Here is a 16400-nt window from a genome sequence, read left to right on the forward strand (position 1 = left end):
CAACTGGTTGGCACGAATTTTCTCTTACAGTTTAAAGTTCAATTTGCCTAATTTTTTTAAATTCGTAAAATTATTTTTAAAAAATATTAAATTCGTTTTTGAGAGAAAAAAAAACAACACATCAAAAGATTTTGAGCTCCAAAAACGTAGGTACCTATGTGATTTGATATTTTTTATTAAGCATATTTAGGAAAAAAAAATTTCATAACATTTAAAAAATTTGGCTTTAATAAATAATCAAAAAAAAAATTATATAAACTTGGTATGAAATTTTTAGTAGTTAAATATTAATCAATATCAAAAATCAAAGTTTCAAAAAAGTTCAAAGTCCTGCTTTCGAAAATTCGAAAGCATTTTTCATTCATGGTTAGTTATAGTGTTAAAAAAAATGTCCTCAAAAGATAAAACATAAATTACATTTTTCTAAAATTGGTAAACAAAAGGTATAGTCCAGTCAAATTAGCTCAAAAAAAGGCAAGTAGCCAAATTAATAAGGTAAAAGCTGAAATTTGGAAAAAAGCTGAAATTTTGAAAGATCACACAGCAAAAAATAAAGCTTACAAAATTCTCTACAAAAAAGATTTAAATAATTTTTTTCATATCTTGAGTTAGTTTTTTGCTATACAGCGGTAAACACAAAAAATATTGTCACTTATATAGTAGAAGATCCCGCCATAAAAGTTGATAAAAATTCCCGCTTAAAAAAAAATTCGTTTTAAGAATAAAATCTGGAAAAAACACAAAAGAGGTAATGAAGTTAACAATCAGTAATGTTTTTGAAAAATTGATTTTAAAAATTGTTTTCTGTCTCCGCTATACCCACTTGTTAATTTTTCAAAGATTACATCTCATTCTATAAATTTTGTTACTCTGCACATATTGGACTCATATGGTTCTGAATCGAAATTTACACATTAACTTATCAGAATTGATATTCTATGCCTCGGTCTCAACACATTACATTAGGTTTGACAACAAAACACAGAATAAATATTTTTTAGTCAAACACTAGCAGATTAAAATTTAATCATTAATAAAGGTACATTTATCTTTAACAAAACAAAACACATAGAAATAGAACACTCAAAACAAAAGTAGGTATACAACAATCAATAACTTATTTTTTGGTTGAGTATTGGTTTCCTGCTTGTACATTATGGAATTCAGAAGTTCCACCTAATTGCTCGTATTGTGCTAAAATATAATATAAAAACATATGTATACTTTAATCTCTTTTATTACAAAAACTTTAATTGACTTACCAATAATGCTTTGAATAATGTTGTCTGCTTCTGCTTCATTCTTGTATTTAAGATAATTTATTTTTGGCTCAGAAGATTGAGTTTGAGGTTTGGCTGCACTAAGAGCAATCAAACCAGCCAAGAGAACAACAAGAGTCTAGAAATATAAATTTTTAATTTAACACTTCCTTTATAATTTATTATATTTGAATAGTATTTTACCAATAATAATCCCTTCATTTTAAACGATAAAATAAAAAGTCTTTTACCAATCGAAAGATAAAAACTAAATGAAAGGAATTTTGATGTGCGTGAAGTCTTATAACTAGAATCTAATCACATACTCAAGATGTTACGTAAAATGATATTAGCACATTTAATTATGCTAAAATCAAAATAAAATAAACATGTTTTTTTTTTTTAAGTAGACACAATATGGAGGAGTAACAAAATAAACTATAAAACGAGTTCGTTTTTTTTTAAACTATGTCGGTTTAAGTATTAAAGAACATTCGTCAAAATAATCTGAATATTGAATTTTTAATAAAAACAAAATATTTAATGAGTTATTCTAAAAAAATTACACTACCTCCTGATGGCAAATATACGAGTTATGGGGCTTATTCAGAGTTGAATTTGAACTCAAATTAGTCCAGTGCATTTATAATTCGACCCAGCCAGTTTGTATCACCCCCAATTTTTTTTGCACATTCGATAGAACATTGGCTGAATATCATTACCCCGATTTTTCGCTATCGTGAAATTCACCGTCACCGGCCACCGTCTTGGATTTTAGTTTTTGTTAAATATCTTGATTTCTGTTTATCCTACATAAAAGTTGTGTATACAAAAAACGTAGACAATTAAATTTCTCGTCCTTTATACAAAAGTAATTAATGCTTTTTTGTTAAAAAAATGCTGCTTTTTGTTTGTGTTTCTTATCTTTACTTTTTTGCTTAAATTTTTTTTTACCAAATCTTGAATTTTAAATGATAAGTATCTAAGTATCTTATAGCTTTGTGTAACAAGAGAAAATTCAGGACCTGCAATTTTTCTATTTTTAAGTCTCATCATTTCATAAAAAAGGGGTATTTTTTAACAAGAAATTATTAATAACTTTTTTTAGTTTTAAAATAGGAAGTATTCAATTCGTCTGTATTTTTTTTTTTTTTATGTTTGTTACCTCATAACATTGCAATGTTATGTCCAATGCATTGGACTGAGTGACTGAGTGAACCAATTTTGATAATTCTTTTTGTATTGGAAAGCTGCTGTCTGCAGTGTGATCCCATTTCCATTTTGTTCAGTTATGGCCATAAAAACTATTAGAAAATCTATAAAACACACTTTTGATCCATGGAAGTCGGTTTTGTTTTTTTGATAAAAATGATTATCTTAGCAATAGCTTAAAAAGGGTATATGAATACGTCCCCGTATGTTCAAAAAACTTTGTTGAGTGTTTAAGACGAAAAAAGCACTGAAAAATATTATGGCAATAATGCGCTAAAATCTATGAAAAACCTATTTTCTTAAATCTGTTTACGTCTGTAACTGAGCCGATTCTTTTGAAAATTCATCAATAGGTATTTCTATACTGTCTTTAATAAAACATAATTATTTTACTTAATTTTAAAATAAAATCTATAAACAAAGAGTTTTTACTTTGTTCTAACTCCAACAAAAAACTAAAGGGTTTGTGGTAACATAACAGAATAGCTTTAGTCGAAAAAAAAATTTTAAGAAAAATCAACTCCTTTATTTTCTCACTACGTTTAAGTTTTAATATGAAAACAAAATTACAGATGACTTAATATTTAAGTGTTGACAAAAAGTTCAGCTCAATTAAAATTAAAAACTTAAATAAAATATAAATGAAAATGTAATTTTAAAGAAATTTTTTTGTTCACATAAGCTATTCTGTGGAACTGCCACAGATATTAGTCTTGTAGTCTTTGACTACTACAATAGAAACCTCCAAATAACTTCCCAAAAACCGGAAACAATATTATAATTTCAAGTAAAAGTATTAAGTGGAAAGATTAATTTAAATAAAATCTACTAAAAATTCAAGTGAATTTCAACTGCAAATGCATTTGCTTGAGTATGGCATCGTGCCAATTGTTAGTTTTGTATATTTTTAAGCGATCTTATTAAAAACGTGATCATCATTGGAAATACCTGTTGTGTTGATGATACTTAATTTATTTCAGCAATACATAAACTTCACAAGCATGTCGCATAGTCTTGAGCTTTTGAACTTTATTGGCACATACTTAAAGGTAAGTGTAGGACTCGTAGAAAAAATGGAGATAACCAATAAAAAATACAAAAATTACACGTTTTTGGTATTATCCATCCATGACTAACGATGATGGAGAATACCAAAAATGTGTAATTTTTGTATTTTTTATTATCTCTTAAATTTTTAAACAAGAACAAACAACAAGTAAGTGGCGGTGTAGGTACTTACTTACTTCAAAACGATTTTATCGCAAAAGAAGTTTTATCATTTTTTTCGTAGACTTATGGCTTTCAATTAGTAGAGAAATAAATAAAATTAGAAAGGAGCAATGTGTTCGTATTTTCAGTTTTTTGCACTCTTAGATAAAATACAAACGCTATTAATTTTATTAAAAACTGAGTTCGCAGGTTTTTCTTACGAGTATAATTGAACAAAGTTTTTCTTACTTTAAAATATCCTATAAATTATATGTTTTCTTTAATATCCCCCAAAAAAACCCTTTTCGATGTATAGTTCTACAGACTTTTTTTTCAGGCTTTAAATCATATCATTGATATTATGTATTAATTAATGATTTGTTGTTTTTTTGACGAATCCAAGATGTTGCCTCAGGACAAGCCAAAAAAATTAAATGCATAGTAATTTTGTTGTGTTTGGTAACTTAACTTACTAAGAAAAAAAAAATAGCTATACATACCGGTTTATTGGTAGCTTTTAAATTTTGTATTCAATTTTGTTATGGTGATTATGGTGCCGGCTTTCCAGTTTAACAAACAAATTTCTTAATTCTTTATCTACCGGTTATTGTTAGCAGTAAGCACTACTTAACCAGTACTACTAAACCATTACGACCGAGTAACTGGTTGACGGTTTAGCTGCAAAACTCATCTTAGGCTTTTCCTATTTTTGTCTAATTAATTTAATTTATTATAAGAATAAAAGGTAAAATAACCAATTTTGGAAGGTTTCAAAAAACTGTCTGACTTTGATGATTTTTTTTTTTCTAAATACTTGTTTTTTTTAATTTTTTGTTGGAATCAGAAACCTTTTGAAGTAAGGAAATAATTTTTATATTGCTTAAACAAAACGTATTTTTCTTCATGTAAACATAGACATAGGCTTGATATAGACAACTGACAATACTTCTTGCTAGTTGTCTTATTAAACACAATATTTGTTTTTCTGTTAAATTCTCTTCATTAATTAATTAATTATTTTTTATTAAACAAAAACTGTTCTGAAAAACACTTATTTTCGATCAATTAATTTATAAAAAGGTTAACTTTTTATAAAATAAATTTGGATCCTGTTGAAAAAATTCAAATACAAATTTTTAAAAATGGTTTTTGAAAAATCAAATTTTCAATTTTTTTTTGAAATTTTGGTTTTAGATGTTGTTAAATAACACTGGTCTGCAAAATTTAACTTTCTTTTTCTCCTTCAAACAATTTTTTGATATTATGAAAAATTTGACTTTCCTAAATCTAAATCTGTTTTTAGAAAAATACCATCACTCACCATTCAAATTCATTAGCAAATAGTAGATACGTTTGCTCGTGGAACAAATAAATATGATTTTTTTAGATCAGTTTATTTATGGTTCCTACTCACATAAATTTAAGAAAGAGATGTTGAGAAGATCGAAACTGAATTTGAAAACCGCAACAAATTCAGTTGAAAATTGTTTTACCTTAAGTCAAAATATTGCTTCGAAAATAGAAAAGAATGTGTTTTTTGTAACAGTAATAATATCTAAAAAATCTGATGTGCCAGAGCAACTCCGACTTCGGAATCAGCATACCAAAATCCTGTAGATAAGAATAGTTTTATTAAAAGAAGGATTATTTGCAGACCAGTGTAATTGTTACCAAATGACATGCCAGCTTTCTTATAAAAAATGATTTCCAAACAAATTTAAATTAAAAAAAGTTCACACGATCCAGTAATGTATTTTATTTATTTTTGACTTTCAATTTTATAAAGCTCAGGTTTAATTATAAGAAGTTATTCTACTGTACTATTTACTAAAAATGTTAATGGCTAAAAACCCATATTTCGGAAATCGCAAAGTTGTTTAAAAAACACATAATAAAGTAAATACAAAAATTAATAAAAATAAATTAAACCCAAATAAATCAAATTTCTTCTATAAGCAAAATGATTGAGCTACACCAAAAAAGAAATCACCGAAAGTATTGTGACGATGATGTTCGTCACAGTATTGTCTCTTGTAAAGACTTGTAAAGAGGACCAGATCAATATTAAAAGTAAATTAAAACCACTTTACAAATCATATATTTTTTTTTCACCAGGCACCAGACACAAAACCGGAATTCTTCAAACAAAAATCACAGTGAAAGGCTAACCCGAATTTTGAATTGCATCAAAATGATAACGATTCCAGTGCTGGACTCCTCTATACAAATTTAGTAACTTTCTATATGGGAGCGATTTATTACTCGAGTTCACTTAATTTGCTTTCATATTTGAAATGCTCAAAAATTGAATAGATCTAGATTCTTTAGTGAAAGTCGATTATACTTTTATACTTATATGTAATAACTTTCAGGCCACCTATAAAAAGAAACAAAAAAAAAACAAACACCGAATTTCAGGGCCCATTAGTATTCTCCACAGGCGCAGCATTCAGTTCAACCTGACACAACCTGAACAATATTTCTGGCATCTTTTTATGGCATGATTCTCAAGAAGTTAAAAGTATCTTTTAAAATTAAAATCAAATTAAGTAATAGACAATACACAAATTTTGTTTTGTTTGCTTATCTGACAAAGGCCTATATGCGACTCATTTATTTTGTGGACAAAATTTTTTGTAGATTTTGGGAATCACAAAAACTATACCAACAGTCATTTTCAAAGTCAGGGTTTTTGTTTACGTTTCATGGGTTCAAAAGATAAGAAGTCTGACAAGATTTTTTTTTGTGTTGTGAATTGAGATTAAGAAACGCAGAATTATTTCTCAATCTTTTCTGTGATGAGTAGGGTTAGTGTTGGCCAAGACATTGTTAAAAAGAGATCGATTTTTGTTATGAACAACGGTAAATTTGTTGAATTTTTAATTTTTGCTATCGGTTTGGTGCTATTGGTGGGATCAAATGCCCAAGTTGGCTATGATTATGACAATGGTAGTTATGATTCGGGAAGTAATAGTGGTCGGAATGGTGGAGGTCGAATAGTATCGGTTCCATCAACTTCATCTTCATTAACCGCAAATCGTAATGATGCATATCAAAACACGGCACAATTCAATCAAGGAAGACCATCAAATCAGGTATAATTGTATTTAAAATGGATACATTTACTTTGAAGTCTAAAAAAGATATCGATGCAGTTCGCAAGCACAGGAGGATCTCGACCTTCTCAAGTCGTTAGTCAAGATTACAATACTAATTCTGGCATCGGTTATCAAAACAATAATGGACTGGTTAATCAGCGACAACCAATTCAGCAGGTACGAGTATAATCGTAATATCAAACATTTTAAGTTTTAAACTTTGGAGTAAATTATCTTTCGGGTTCAGAATAGCGGTATATATTCCACCAACAACAACAATAATGTCTTGTCCCAGCCTTTACAAACTCAAAATCAAAACAGCGATTATAGTCAAAGTGATGGGTATCAAAACAGCGGTCAATCGACTCAAGTAAGGCCACGTCCTTCAGTTTCTACTGATAACAATTACAACAGTGGACAATATAATCAGGGAAGACCTACGCTTCAAGTAAGTATAATTATTTATTTTATATAATTTGAGTTTATAATAATTCAATTTTAGTCTGGTATTACAAACCAAGGATCAAATACAAATAATTTTGGACAAGGTTCATTTAACCGGCCTTCATTACAAAGTCAACAAACCAATAACCGGGATACTATTTACAACAATAACGACAATAATGACAATAGTTATCAAAATAATCCTCAGACAAATCAAAAAAGACCAACAAATGAGGTAGGTTACAATCATAGATTTAGTATTGATTTAAACCCCATACAAAGCTTCAAAAAAATCAATTATTTGTTTAAAAAAAAAATGAAATGAAAACAAAAAAACTGAATGTTGCAGGTTAACGGTCCAAAAAATATTTTTTTTTATTTCCTTATTTGCCAAAGTAAATACATACATATATTTTTTAGTCAAATTCTTTACAACCGTTTTAGAGAAAAAATAACCTTTTACATTTTGGTATTATGGCAAGTATCGTTAATGTTGGTTTTAAAATTTTTAACGAAATCCTCGTATTAACTTAAGTATTTAGCAGATGGATAGAATAATGTTGCTCTGAATTCAGGTGTATTACAAAATTCAATTTTAGAGCCCTTTATAAATAAAAATGTTTCTAACTAATATTTTGCTGACCAATTTTTCAAAAACTTACTTTTTACTAGATTGAAGCTTAATTGAAACATAAAAATGTACCTACCTACTTTCCATTTTTTTTTTTTTCATAAACGTTTCATTCAATTTTTTTAATCTTGCAATTTTATTTACTTCTTTTTTTAATTTATAAATTCAAATTTTTCATTTTTATTTGCCCTAGAGGCAAATTGAAATTATTTTTTCAAATACGAGTAAGGATAAACAACATAAGTCAGTTTTTACTACAGGGAAGCGTTTTGAAAGTTTTCCTTCCCATTACAAATCAATGCTGATGTCATTTTTCTTTTACCTGTAATTCATAAACGGCTTGAGATAAAAATACGAAAAAAAATATGCAGATGTAATCGCTTATTGTGCATCAGATTTAGTAAAGAACTCAATTTCGACTTTAGTTGACTTATGTTGTTATTCCTTGTTGCCACAGATATAATAAAAAGAGAGATGTTTATTTTTCTTTACAACCAACGGCTCTTACGATTTGATTAAAATTTTGTTTGTGTAGTTAAGGAAATAAGACGGAGCTTTTGTGATAAAAAAAAATATTAAACGTACCTAGTAAGCGATTTTTAACGAAAATTTTTAAATAACAATACTAACCTTAATATTTAAAACTTGCAAGATTTTCAAAAACATACATTTTTTTTTTGAAGAATTCATCTTTTGAAAACGGGTTGATGATTTTTTTCGAAACTTATTTATTTAACAAAAAAAAAAAACACCCTTTCACATATATTTTCTTTAAAGACTGCTTAAATTCCTGGTTTCTGTGATAAATGAAATATTTTTACCAATTTTCATTTTTGTACTAGTATTTGTGGTACTTATTCTGAATTTCTCCATTTCATAAAAAAAAAAACACCCTATCACTCAAGACAATTTTGTATAGGTACTCTTTAGATACTTAGATTATTCTTTAGATTCTTAGTTCTTATACTCGTAACAAAAGAAAAATTTTCACCAAGGTTAAAAAATTAACAAAATTTATATAGCTGTTATAATACCCTCAAAAAAACACCCTTTCACCAAAAATATTTTTAAAAACTTTATGGATTCTTTGTCCCTGCTGTATTTAAAACCTTCTTATCGAATTTCATCAGTGTATCTTTCACATGGGTTTCGATTATATTTTACCTGTTGAAGTCAAAAAACAAGTAAACTTGAATTTAATAGGGAATAACTTTTCTTAGAGCAATCTTTTTTTATGTAATTAGATGCAGCATCAAAAAAAAAAAAAAAAAACATAAAACATGGTGTCATATGATTATATTCCACAAACAATTTTTTTGTACAATTTGTTAACTTTTATTTTCAGTTTACCTCTGGTGGAAATGAATATTCAGGCAGCAGCAACCAAAGAATTACTACCCGGTCTCCACAATTGTCGGACAGTGATACTGCTTATAACAGCAATGGAAATACCAATGGCCAGAACAATGGACAGTGGAACTCACAGCCAACAAAAAATGTAACTCGTTTAATAATAAATTATTCAAAAAATAAAACCAAACCGTAGCCTTAATTTTTAATATCATTAATTACAGAAAGGAACTTCTGGTCTGGGAATAATAGCTTCTAACGATGGATTTGTCAATCCTCGACCTTCGCAAGATCGAAATACTAATCCATATGCAAACATTGAAAACAAACCAACCTTCCAATCCAATCAAAATAGGCCAACATCACAGGTAGCAAAACAAATTTCGTTAATTTTTGTATTTTAAAAAATCTAGAACTTTTAAAAACTCAATAGTTTGCAGGTTCAAACTTCTAATTCGTTTGGAGGAGTTTCTAATTCTCGACCGTCTCAAACAAATGATTACAATACAAACGATTATTCTGGAAGTGGAAATAACTACAGGCCAATTAATAAGGTAGGTATTAAAAGTTTTGGTACTAATTACCATCTTTACTAATACATTATTTATGATTTAATTAACAGGTGGAAGGAAACAGCAACAACCGTCCGAACAACGGAAATCAATTTTACGATTCTGATTCCTATGAGGATTCTCATGAGTCCAGTCCGGCACATAAAGTGAATAAAAATAATAATGGAAACAACAATAAAAATAAAAACAAAAATAACAATGGCAACAACGGTAATAACGGTAACAAAGGTAATAACGGTAACAACGGTAATAACGGTAACAAAGGTAATAACGGTAATAACGGTAACAACGGTAACAGTAACAACGGGAACGGTAACGGAAACAATCGTAATGGAAATAAGAACGGAAATGACAATTTATCTGGAGAAAAACACTCAAATTCAAAAAATAATAACAACAGATTTCCTCAAACATCAGCTGGTCATCAAGGAAGTAAAACTACGACGAAACCAAATATAAATTCTTTTATAAACAGTAGCAGAAATAATGGAAATGATAAGCCGAAAACACCCAACAATGGAGGAAATCCCAAAAAGAGGGTCAGTCAAATCAGTAAGTTTGATTATTCAGTTGTCGAAAAATTGATAATGATATTTCAAATTTTCTTTTCTTCTTAGAATATGAACAGTACCTTTCGAGCATATTTCCTGATCTGGACGATAAGGATGTGCAGGAAGTTACAGATTTCAAGGGAAGGAAACTAGCACGCCCGGGACAATTTCCACATATGGTTTGTACAGTATTACCTATTACACAAAGAAAAAAATGTTTTTTTAAGTTATATATTCACTATCACAACCGATTTTAACTATTCTTATATTTTCTATATCAAAACCCTAAAAAAAAGTTTGTGTTTGGAGTTGTCAGGAATAAAAAGACGAAAACTTAAACTCTATTGTTGGACATTAAAAATATTGTTACATCAATAACTGTTAATATCTTCAAATTGTATTTAAAAGGTCCCTTCGGGTACTTCCTGGACCAAAATATTTAAACTGTACAATTTTAAGTGGGAATGAAATACACTGAAAAACTACACAAACTATAGAACAATAATAGTTATTACATATAATAGAATACATTGAACAAAAATGTGTGCCGCAGAAAAATCAACACCGACAAATATGTAAAACTCACTTTTTCGTACACAAACACGATTTGGTTTTAAATTAGGTATCCACATTTGAAAACCCAATCGGAAATAATATCGTCCATTAATTGACTAATCGCAAAAAAATGAGATTCTATAGTTTTTGAAACATTTGAACAAAAATGTTCGTTGATACCTAGCTAAAGAGTTTCATTAATTTCCTTTTTTATAAAACGTCACTTTTTGACGAATGTCAAAAAGTTTATTATTGAACTAGAAAATCGTGGAATATGTAACATTTTCATTGTTTTCATAATATGTAATTATTATTTCGAATTTTTTTTAATCATTAGGATCGTACTATTTTATAGTTTTTGGTAAAACAAAAAAATTTTAATGGTTTGCCATTTTTACAAGTAATTATTTATTAATCGAAACATAAAAACAAAGATCTGTCGTACCCTTACTAAGACGCCTTATTTTGGTCGATCTAACTGATGAGCCCACTGTTGTACCTGGGCGAAACATAAAAACAAAGTTTCATTAAAATTCATTTCCCCATTTTCAAAAAATTTCGATTTTTTAAATTCAAAAATAATTTTTAAAGTGTTTCCTAACTTTAACCCTAGGGGTTATGGAACGTTTTTGTACAAAAATTTGCATTGAAAACAGTGAGCACACATTGAACCTATAGACCAGGGTCGATAATTTTTGAAACCAAAAAAAATCATAGTAGAATTAAACCCATTGGAAAAGGAGGTGAATATGATGAAAATTAAAGGAAAAATAAATTACGGGTGAGCCGAGTTCGGGAAGTGGGTGGGTTGAGTTTTTAATGGTAAAAAATGGTATATCTCGATTTCCCGCAAAACTACAAGTCCTATAGAAAAAAGGTTGTATAGCAAAGTTGTAGGTAATAAAATGATCTACAACTTTTGTATCAACAATTTTTTCACATAACCTCAAAATTTATTTGAAAAATTCAAAAAACCGAGTTTTTGGTTTTTTATTTTTATCTTTTTCAAAAACAAAAATTTTTCTACGAAATTTGGTGAAAACTTACCTTATTATGTCCCAAATACACTGTAATTTATTTGATTTAAAATATTAATTTGTTCACCTTATTTTGACTTATTACCAAAAAAACACCCTAATTTTCAATCGAAAATTCACGTGTCAAAATATCAGCTTTTTTCAAAAAGTCAGTGAGCATGACGTTCGTTAAAATGTCTATTTTCTGATGGTGTAAAAAAAATTTTACATTAGTATACTATAGAACATGTTCTAGTAAAATTCAAAAAATGAAAAAAGCTTGAATTCGAAAATTTTTTTTATCATTGTTTACAATTTTGGCCTATTTATTCAAATTTACACTTTAATTACTCAAAAAACGTAAGATTAATCAATGTTACATGAAATCTTACGTTTTTTGAGTAATTAAAGTGTAAATTTGAATAAATAGGCCAAAATTGTAAACAATGATAAAAAATTTTTTTCGAATTCAAGCTTTTTTCATTTTTTGAATTTTACTAGAACATGTTCTATAGTATACTAATGTAAAATTTTTTTTACACCATCAGAAAATAGACATTTTAACGAACGTCATGCTCACTGACTTTTTGAAAAAAGCTGATATTTTGACACGTGAATTTTCGATTGAAAATTAGGGTGTTTTTTTGGTAATAAGTCAAAATAAGGTGAACAAATTAATATTTTAAATCAAATAAATTACAGTGTATTTGGGACATAATAAGGTAAGTTTTCACCAAATTTCGTAGAAAAATTTTTGTTTTTGAAAAAGATAAAAATAAAAAACCAAAAACTCGGTTTTTTGAATTTTTCACATAAATTTTGAGGTTATGTGAAAAAATTGTTGATACAAAAGTTGTAGATCTTTTTATTACCTATAACTTTGCAAAACAACTTTTTTCGATAGGATTTGTAGTTTTGCCGGAAATCGAGATATACCATTTTTTACCATTAAAAACTCAACCCACCCACTTCCCGAACTCGGCTCGCCCGTAATTTATTTTTCCTTTCATTCTTATCATATTTCCCTCCTTTTCAAATGGGTTTCATCCTACTATGATTTTTTTGTACTTTTTAATGTTTTTGAAGGCATCGGCACTGGTCTACTAATCGTTAAAAAGCCAATATATAGAAACATCGGAGTTAATAAGAAATCTCAACAAAATTTAAAAATACAAGAAGCTTTCTATGCATTCATAAAGTTTTAAATGAACAAACTTAGAGAAACCCGCTCAAGAGAAAACCCCGCACTTATCTATAACACTTTTTTTATCCCTGAGTATTTGTCGATCAATTACCTTTGAAACACACCGCATAGGCGATTCACATAAGAAAAAACCTCGGCCATTTGTAACATATTTCAGTTAAATTGTATATTTTTCACAATACCGAAACCAGCCAGTGTATTACAGGTATAACTATAGATGTGTGCAAAAAACTTAAAAAAGATACGTATACACCACAGTGAACATAACTATTTTTCTTTCTCTATTAAATAGTATTTGCTTAAGCCACCAAATTTTTTGTTTTGAAAAGTTTCCTTCAAGCTTAGTAGTCATGAGTTTTCTAAGTTTTCCTAGAGGCAACCGTACCTGCAGCCTGTTATTTTAACTAAAACGTTAAAAAAATTACTTTATTCAAATACGCCGTATACGGCTCCAATGATTTTGATAAAATTTTCTGTTTTTTTGAACCCATATGAACGGCACCTGTCCTATAAAATAAATACAATTTTAGGAAAATATATTATACCATACATATGTATTTGAATTTTTTTAAAAGAAATTCCAAAATTTTGTTTTTGAAAAATCAATTTTTTGTAAACCGTTTGATAAATTTATTATAACTTTGTTCTTAAGTATTGATTGATTTTTTCTTAAAAATGGTACCTATGCCAACTTTTCTTTGAAAATTATTTGAAAATTTTTTACCTATAAATAATTTTTTTTTGTCTTTATTTAAAACGAATCTAAGGAATTTCCTTTGTATACAAGAACACAAGAGGTACACTTCCTTTTGTGGTTAAAGTCATTTGAAACGGTATTTAAGTGCTTATGAATTTTTTTAAATAAAGAGAATACAAATTGTTTTACAAACCAAAGCTTTTTCCATCACTTTTGTAAGTTTTTCAGTCGGAAGTACCATCAAAATTTCGTTTGAAAATGTTCACTTTTGCTATTTTTCTCAATTTAATTAAGGCATAACGCACGCTTTTCTTTTTTTTTATAATTTAAATTGAATATTTTTCATTGCTTTTCGTTCAAGTATTCCGTTCCGTTGCCCTAATTTAAACTATTAAATAATATTTCAGATGTAAGACATACTTGTCAAATCACTGTATGTGTAAAATGTGCGGTTACAACACCTATTATACTGATTTATGCAAAATAAAAATACTATACTTCTACTAGAATAAATTAACTTTTATTAAATTTTGCATTAATAATATTTTTCTTTAAAATTTTAATATAATCGTATATTTTTCTTAAATAGGGTGCTATAGGATTTAAAAACAAAGTACTAAATAAAACCGAATATAAATGTGGAGCTAGTCTTATTAGTGACATTTGGACTATAACGACAGCACATTGTACTGATAACAATGGGTAAGCCTTCTTAAAACAATAAACGTACATTATTATTCTTTCAAAAATATTCATATTTTTTTTTTTTTCTTTAAGATTAAAACCAACCTATGTTCGCTTTGGTGACCTTAACTTAAAAGCAGCTGAAGAAGATGTCGATCCTCAAACAAGAAGAATATCCTTAATAGTAAACCATCCATCGTACAGAGATGATTCTCTTTATAATGACATAGCTTTGCTGCAGTTAAATAAAGTTGTATTGTAAGTCAGTCATAATTTAAGGATTCAAAAACATTCCCTATAGCTTGATTACGATTTGATTTCAGATTTACTGAATTTGTGCAACCTATTCGAATATGGTATCGAGATGAGATTCCATTTACTATGGCCTATGCTATGGGATTTGGAGCAGTTGAATTTGCAGGAGCACAAACAAATCGTCTCACCCAACTTGACTTGACTATAATACCAAATGATGTTTGTGCTAGACAAATGCCGGAACAAACAAATGCTAAGCGAGGAATTATTTCTAGTCAAATATGTGCAATTGATAATAAGAAAACAGGAAGTGATACTTTTCAAGTGAGTAAAAGATCGATTTTAGATTGGAGCAGAGAATTGAAAATTTTTTCATAGGGTGATTCTGGAGGACCGTTACAAATTAGTTTCTTTGGAGAGGAAGGTGGCCGTCCACGTCATTATTTGATTGGAATGACATCTTTTGGTGTTGTAGGAACGACGCGATTACCAGGCGTTTATACAAGGGTTTCATCATTTGTCGATTGGATTGAAAAAACCGTTTGGTCTGCTGATTATATTGCTTAGTTAAATATAGATTTATATTCTTATAAAAGGCAACAAAAAATTGTAAAATTAGCAAAAATTAATTTGTAAAACATATTTGTAATTTTGTGCACCTCCTCCAAAAAATTTGGAAACACATTCAAATATCACATTTTTTTCAAAATTGCGGTTTCAAACTTTTGATGTGTGTGTATGTGCATTAATGAATTGTTCAATAGTACCTTTAATTTATTTCATTCCTACATGACAAATCAAATATAAAAAATTAATAATATTTCCCACCTTCAAGAATTTTGAACTAGTCATAATAAAAAAACATTTCCCAAAAAAAAAGGTTTTTTACTGTAATTTTATGCACTTTAAAATCTAAAAATAGCTTTTAAATCTTTAACCAAAAAAGGATCTGCAAAAATTTTAGTGAGTATCATGTATAAACAAATGGACCTTTACAATTTTAAACTCCTTAAAATCTATATCTTATGTTGTTGAAACCAACGCACAAAATAACGTAAGTGTTTTTGATTAAAAAAAAAGCTCTTTAATATTAAAACTTTAATAAGAGTGGTTTGAAAAAGAACTAAATAAGTTTTATTTCAAGCTTTCAATGAATTAAACTTTTTTTAAACTTTATGAAAAAGTGGTGAAAGCTTTCATTGACGAGAATCATATATTTTGATGCGATGTAACCATAATAAAAGCATACAGGTCTTGATTCCAAATCTATCACAGAAAGTTTCGAGGAGAAACTTACACTTAACAAATTACAAAACTTAAAATAATGTGCTACAGTAATTTTGTTTACTGGTTTTTACTTGCTTTGCATTGTGCATTTAATATTTACAAATTACTGCACATATTTTGTATTTACATTTTACATTTTACACTTTACATTTTACATTTTACATTTTACATTTTACATTTTACATTTTACATTTTACATTTTACATTTTACATTTTACATTTTACATTTTACATTTTACATTTTACATTTTACATTTTACATTTTACATTTTACATTTTACATTTTACATTTTACATTTTACATTTTACATTTTACATTTTACATTTTACATTTTACATTTTACATTTTACATTTTACATTTTACATATTTACAAA

The 16400-nt window shown here is 27.9% G+C and overlaps 2 protein-coding genes across 2 annotated transcripts; one reads left to right on the forward strand and one right to left on the reverse strand.

Annotated features, from left to right (window-relative positions):
- Positions 1 to 991: 991 nt before the first annotated feature.
- LOC129916203 (uncharacterized) lies at positions 992 to 1561 on the reverse strand. The gene is made up of 3 exons (XM_055996035.1): positions 1464 to 1561; positions 1263 to 1398; positions 992 to 1194 (listed from the first exon to the last, which is right to left on the reverse strand). Exons 1-3 carry the CDS (start codon positions 1479 to 1481, stop codon positions 1118 to 1120), a joined length of 231 nt encoding a protein of 76 aa, XP_055852010.1. The 5' UTR covers positions 1482 to 1561; the 3' UTR covers positions 992 to 1117.
- Positions 1562 to 6121: 4560 nt separating this feature from the next.
- LOC129916190 (probable serine/threonine-protein kinase clkA) lies at positions 6122 to 15601 on the forward strand. The gene is made up of 13 exons (XM_055996020.1): positions 6122 to 6775; positions 6836 to 6955; positions 7026 to 7226; positions 7281 to 7457; positions 9199 to 9351; positions 9428 to 9571; positions 9644 to 9757; positions 9826 to 10327; positions 10393 to 10505; positions 14388 to 14500; positions 14576 to 14740; positions 14806 to 15061; positions 15116 to 15601. The coding sequence occupies exons 1-13, from the start codon at positions 6479 to 6481 to the stop codon at positions 15302 to 15304; spliced, it is 2544 nt and encodes an 847-aa protein (XP_055851995.1). The 5' UTR covers positions 6122 to 6478; the 3' UTR covers positions 15305 to 15601.
- Positions 15602 to 16400: the final 799 nt, after the last annotated feature.

Source organism: Episyrphus balteatus, chromosome 3 (genome assembly GCF_945859705.1).
Source record: "Episyrphus balteatus chromosome 3, idEpiBalt1.1, whole genome shotgun sequence".
In the NCBI taxonomy this organism is placed as follows: Eukaryota; Metazoa; Arthropoda; class Insecta; order Diptera; family Syrphidae; genus Episyrphus; species Episyrphus balteatus.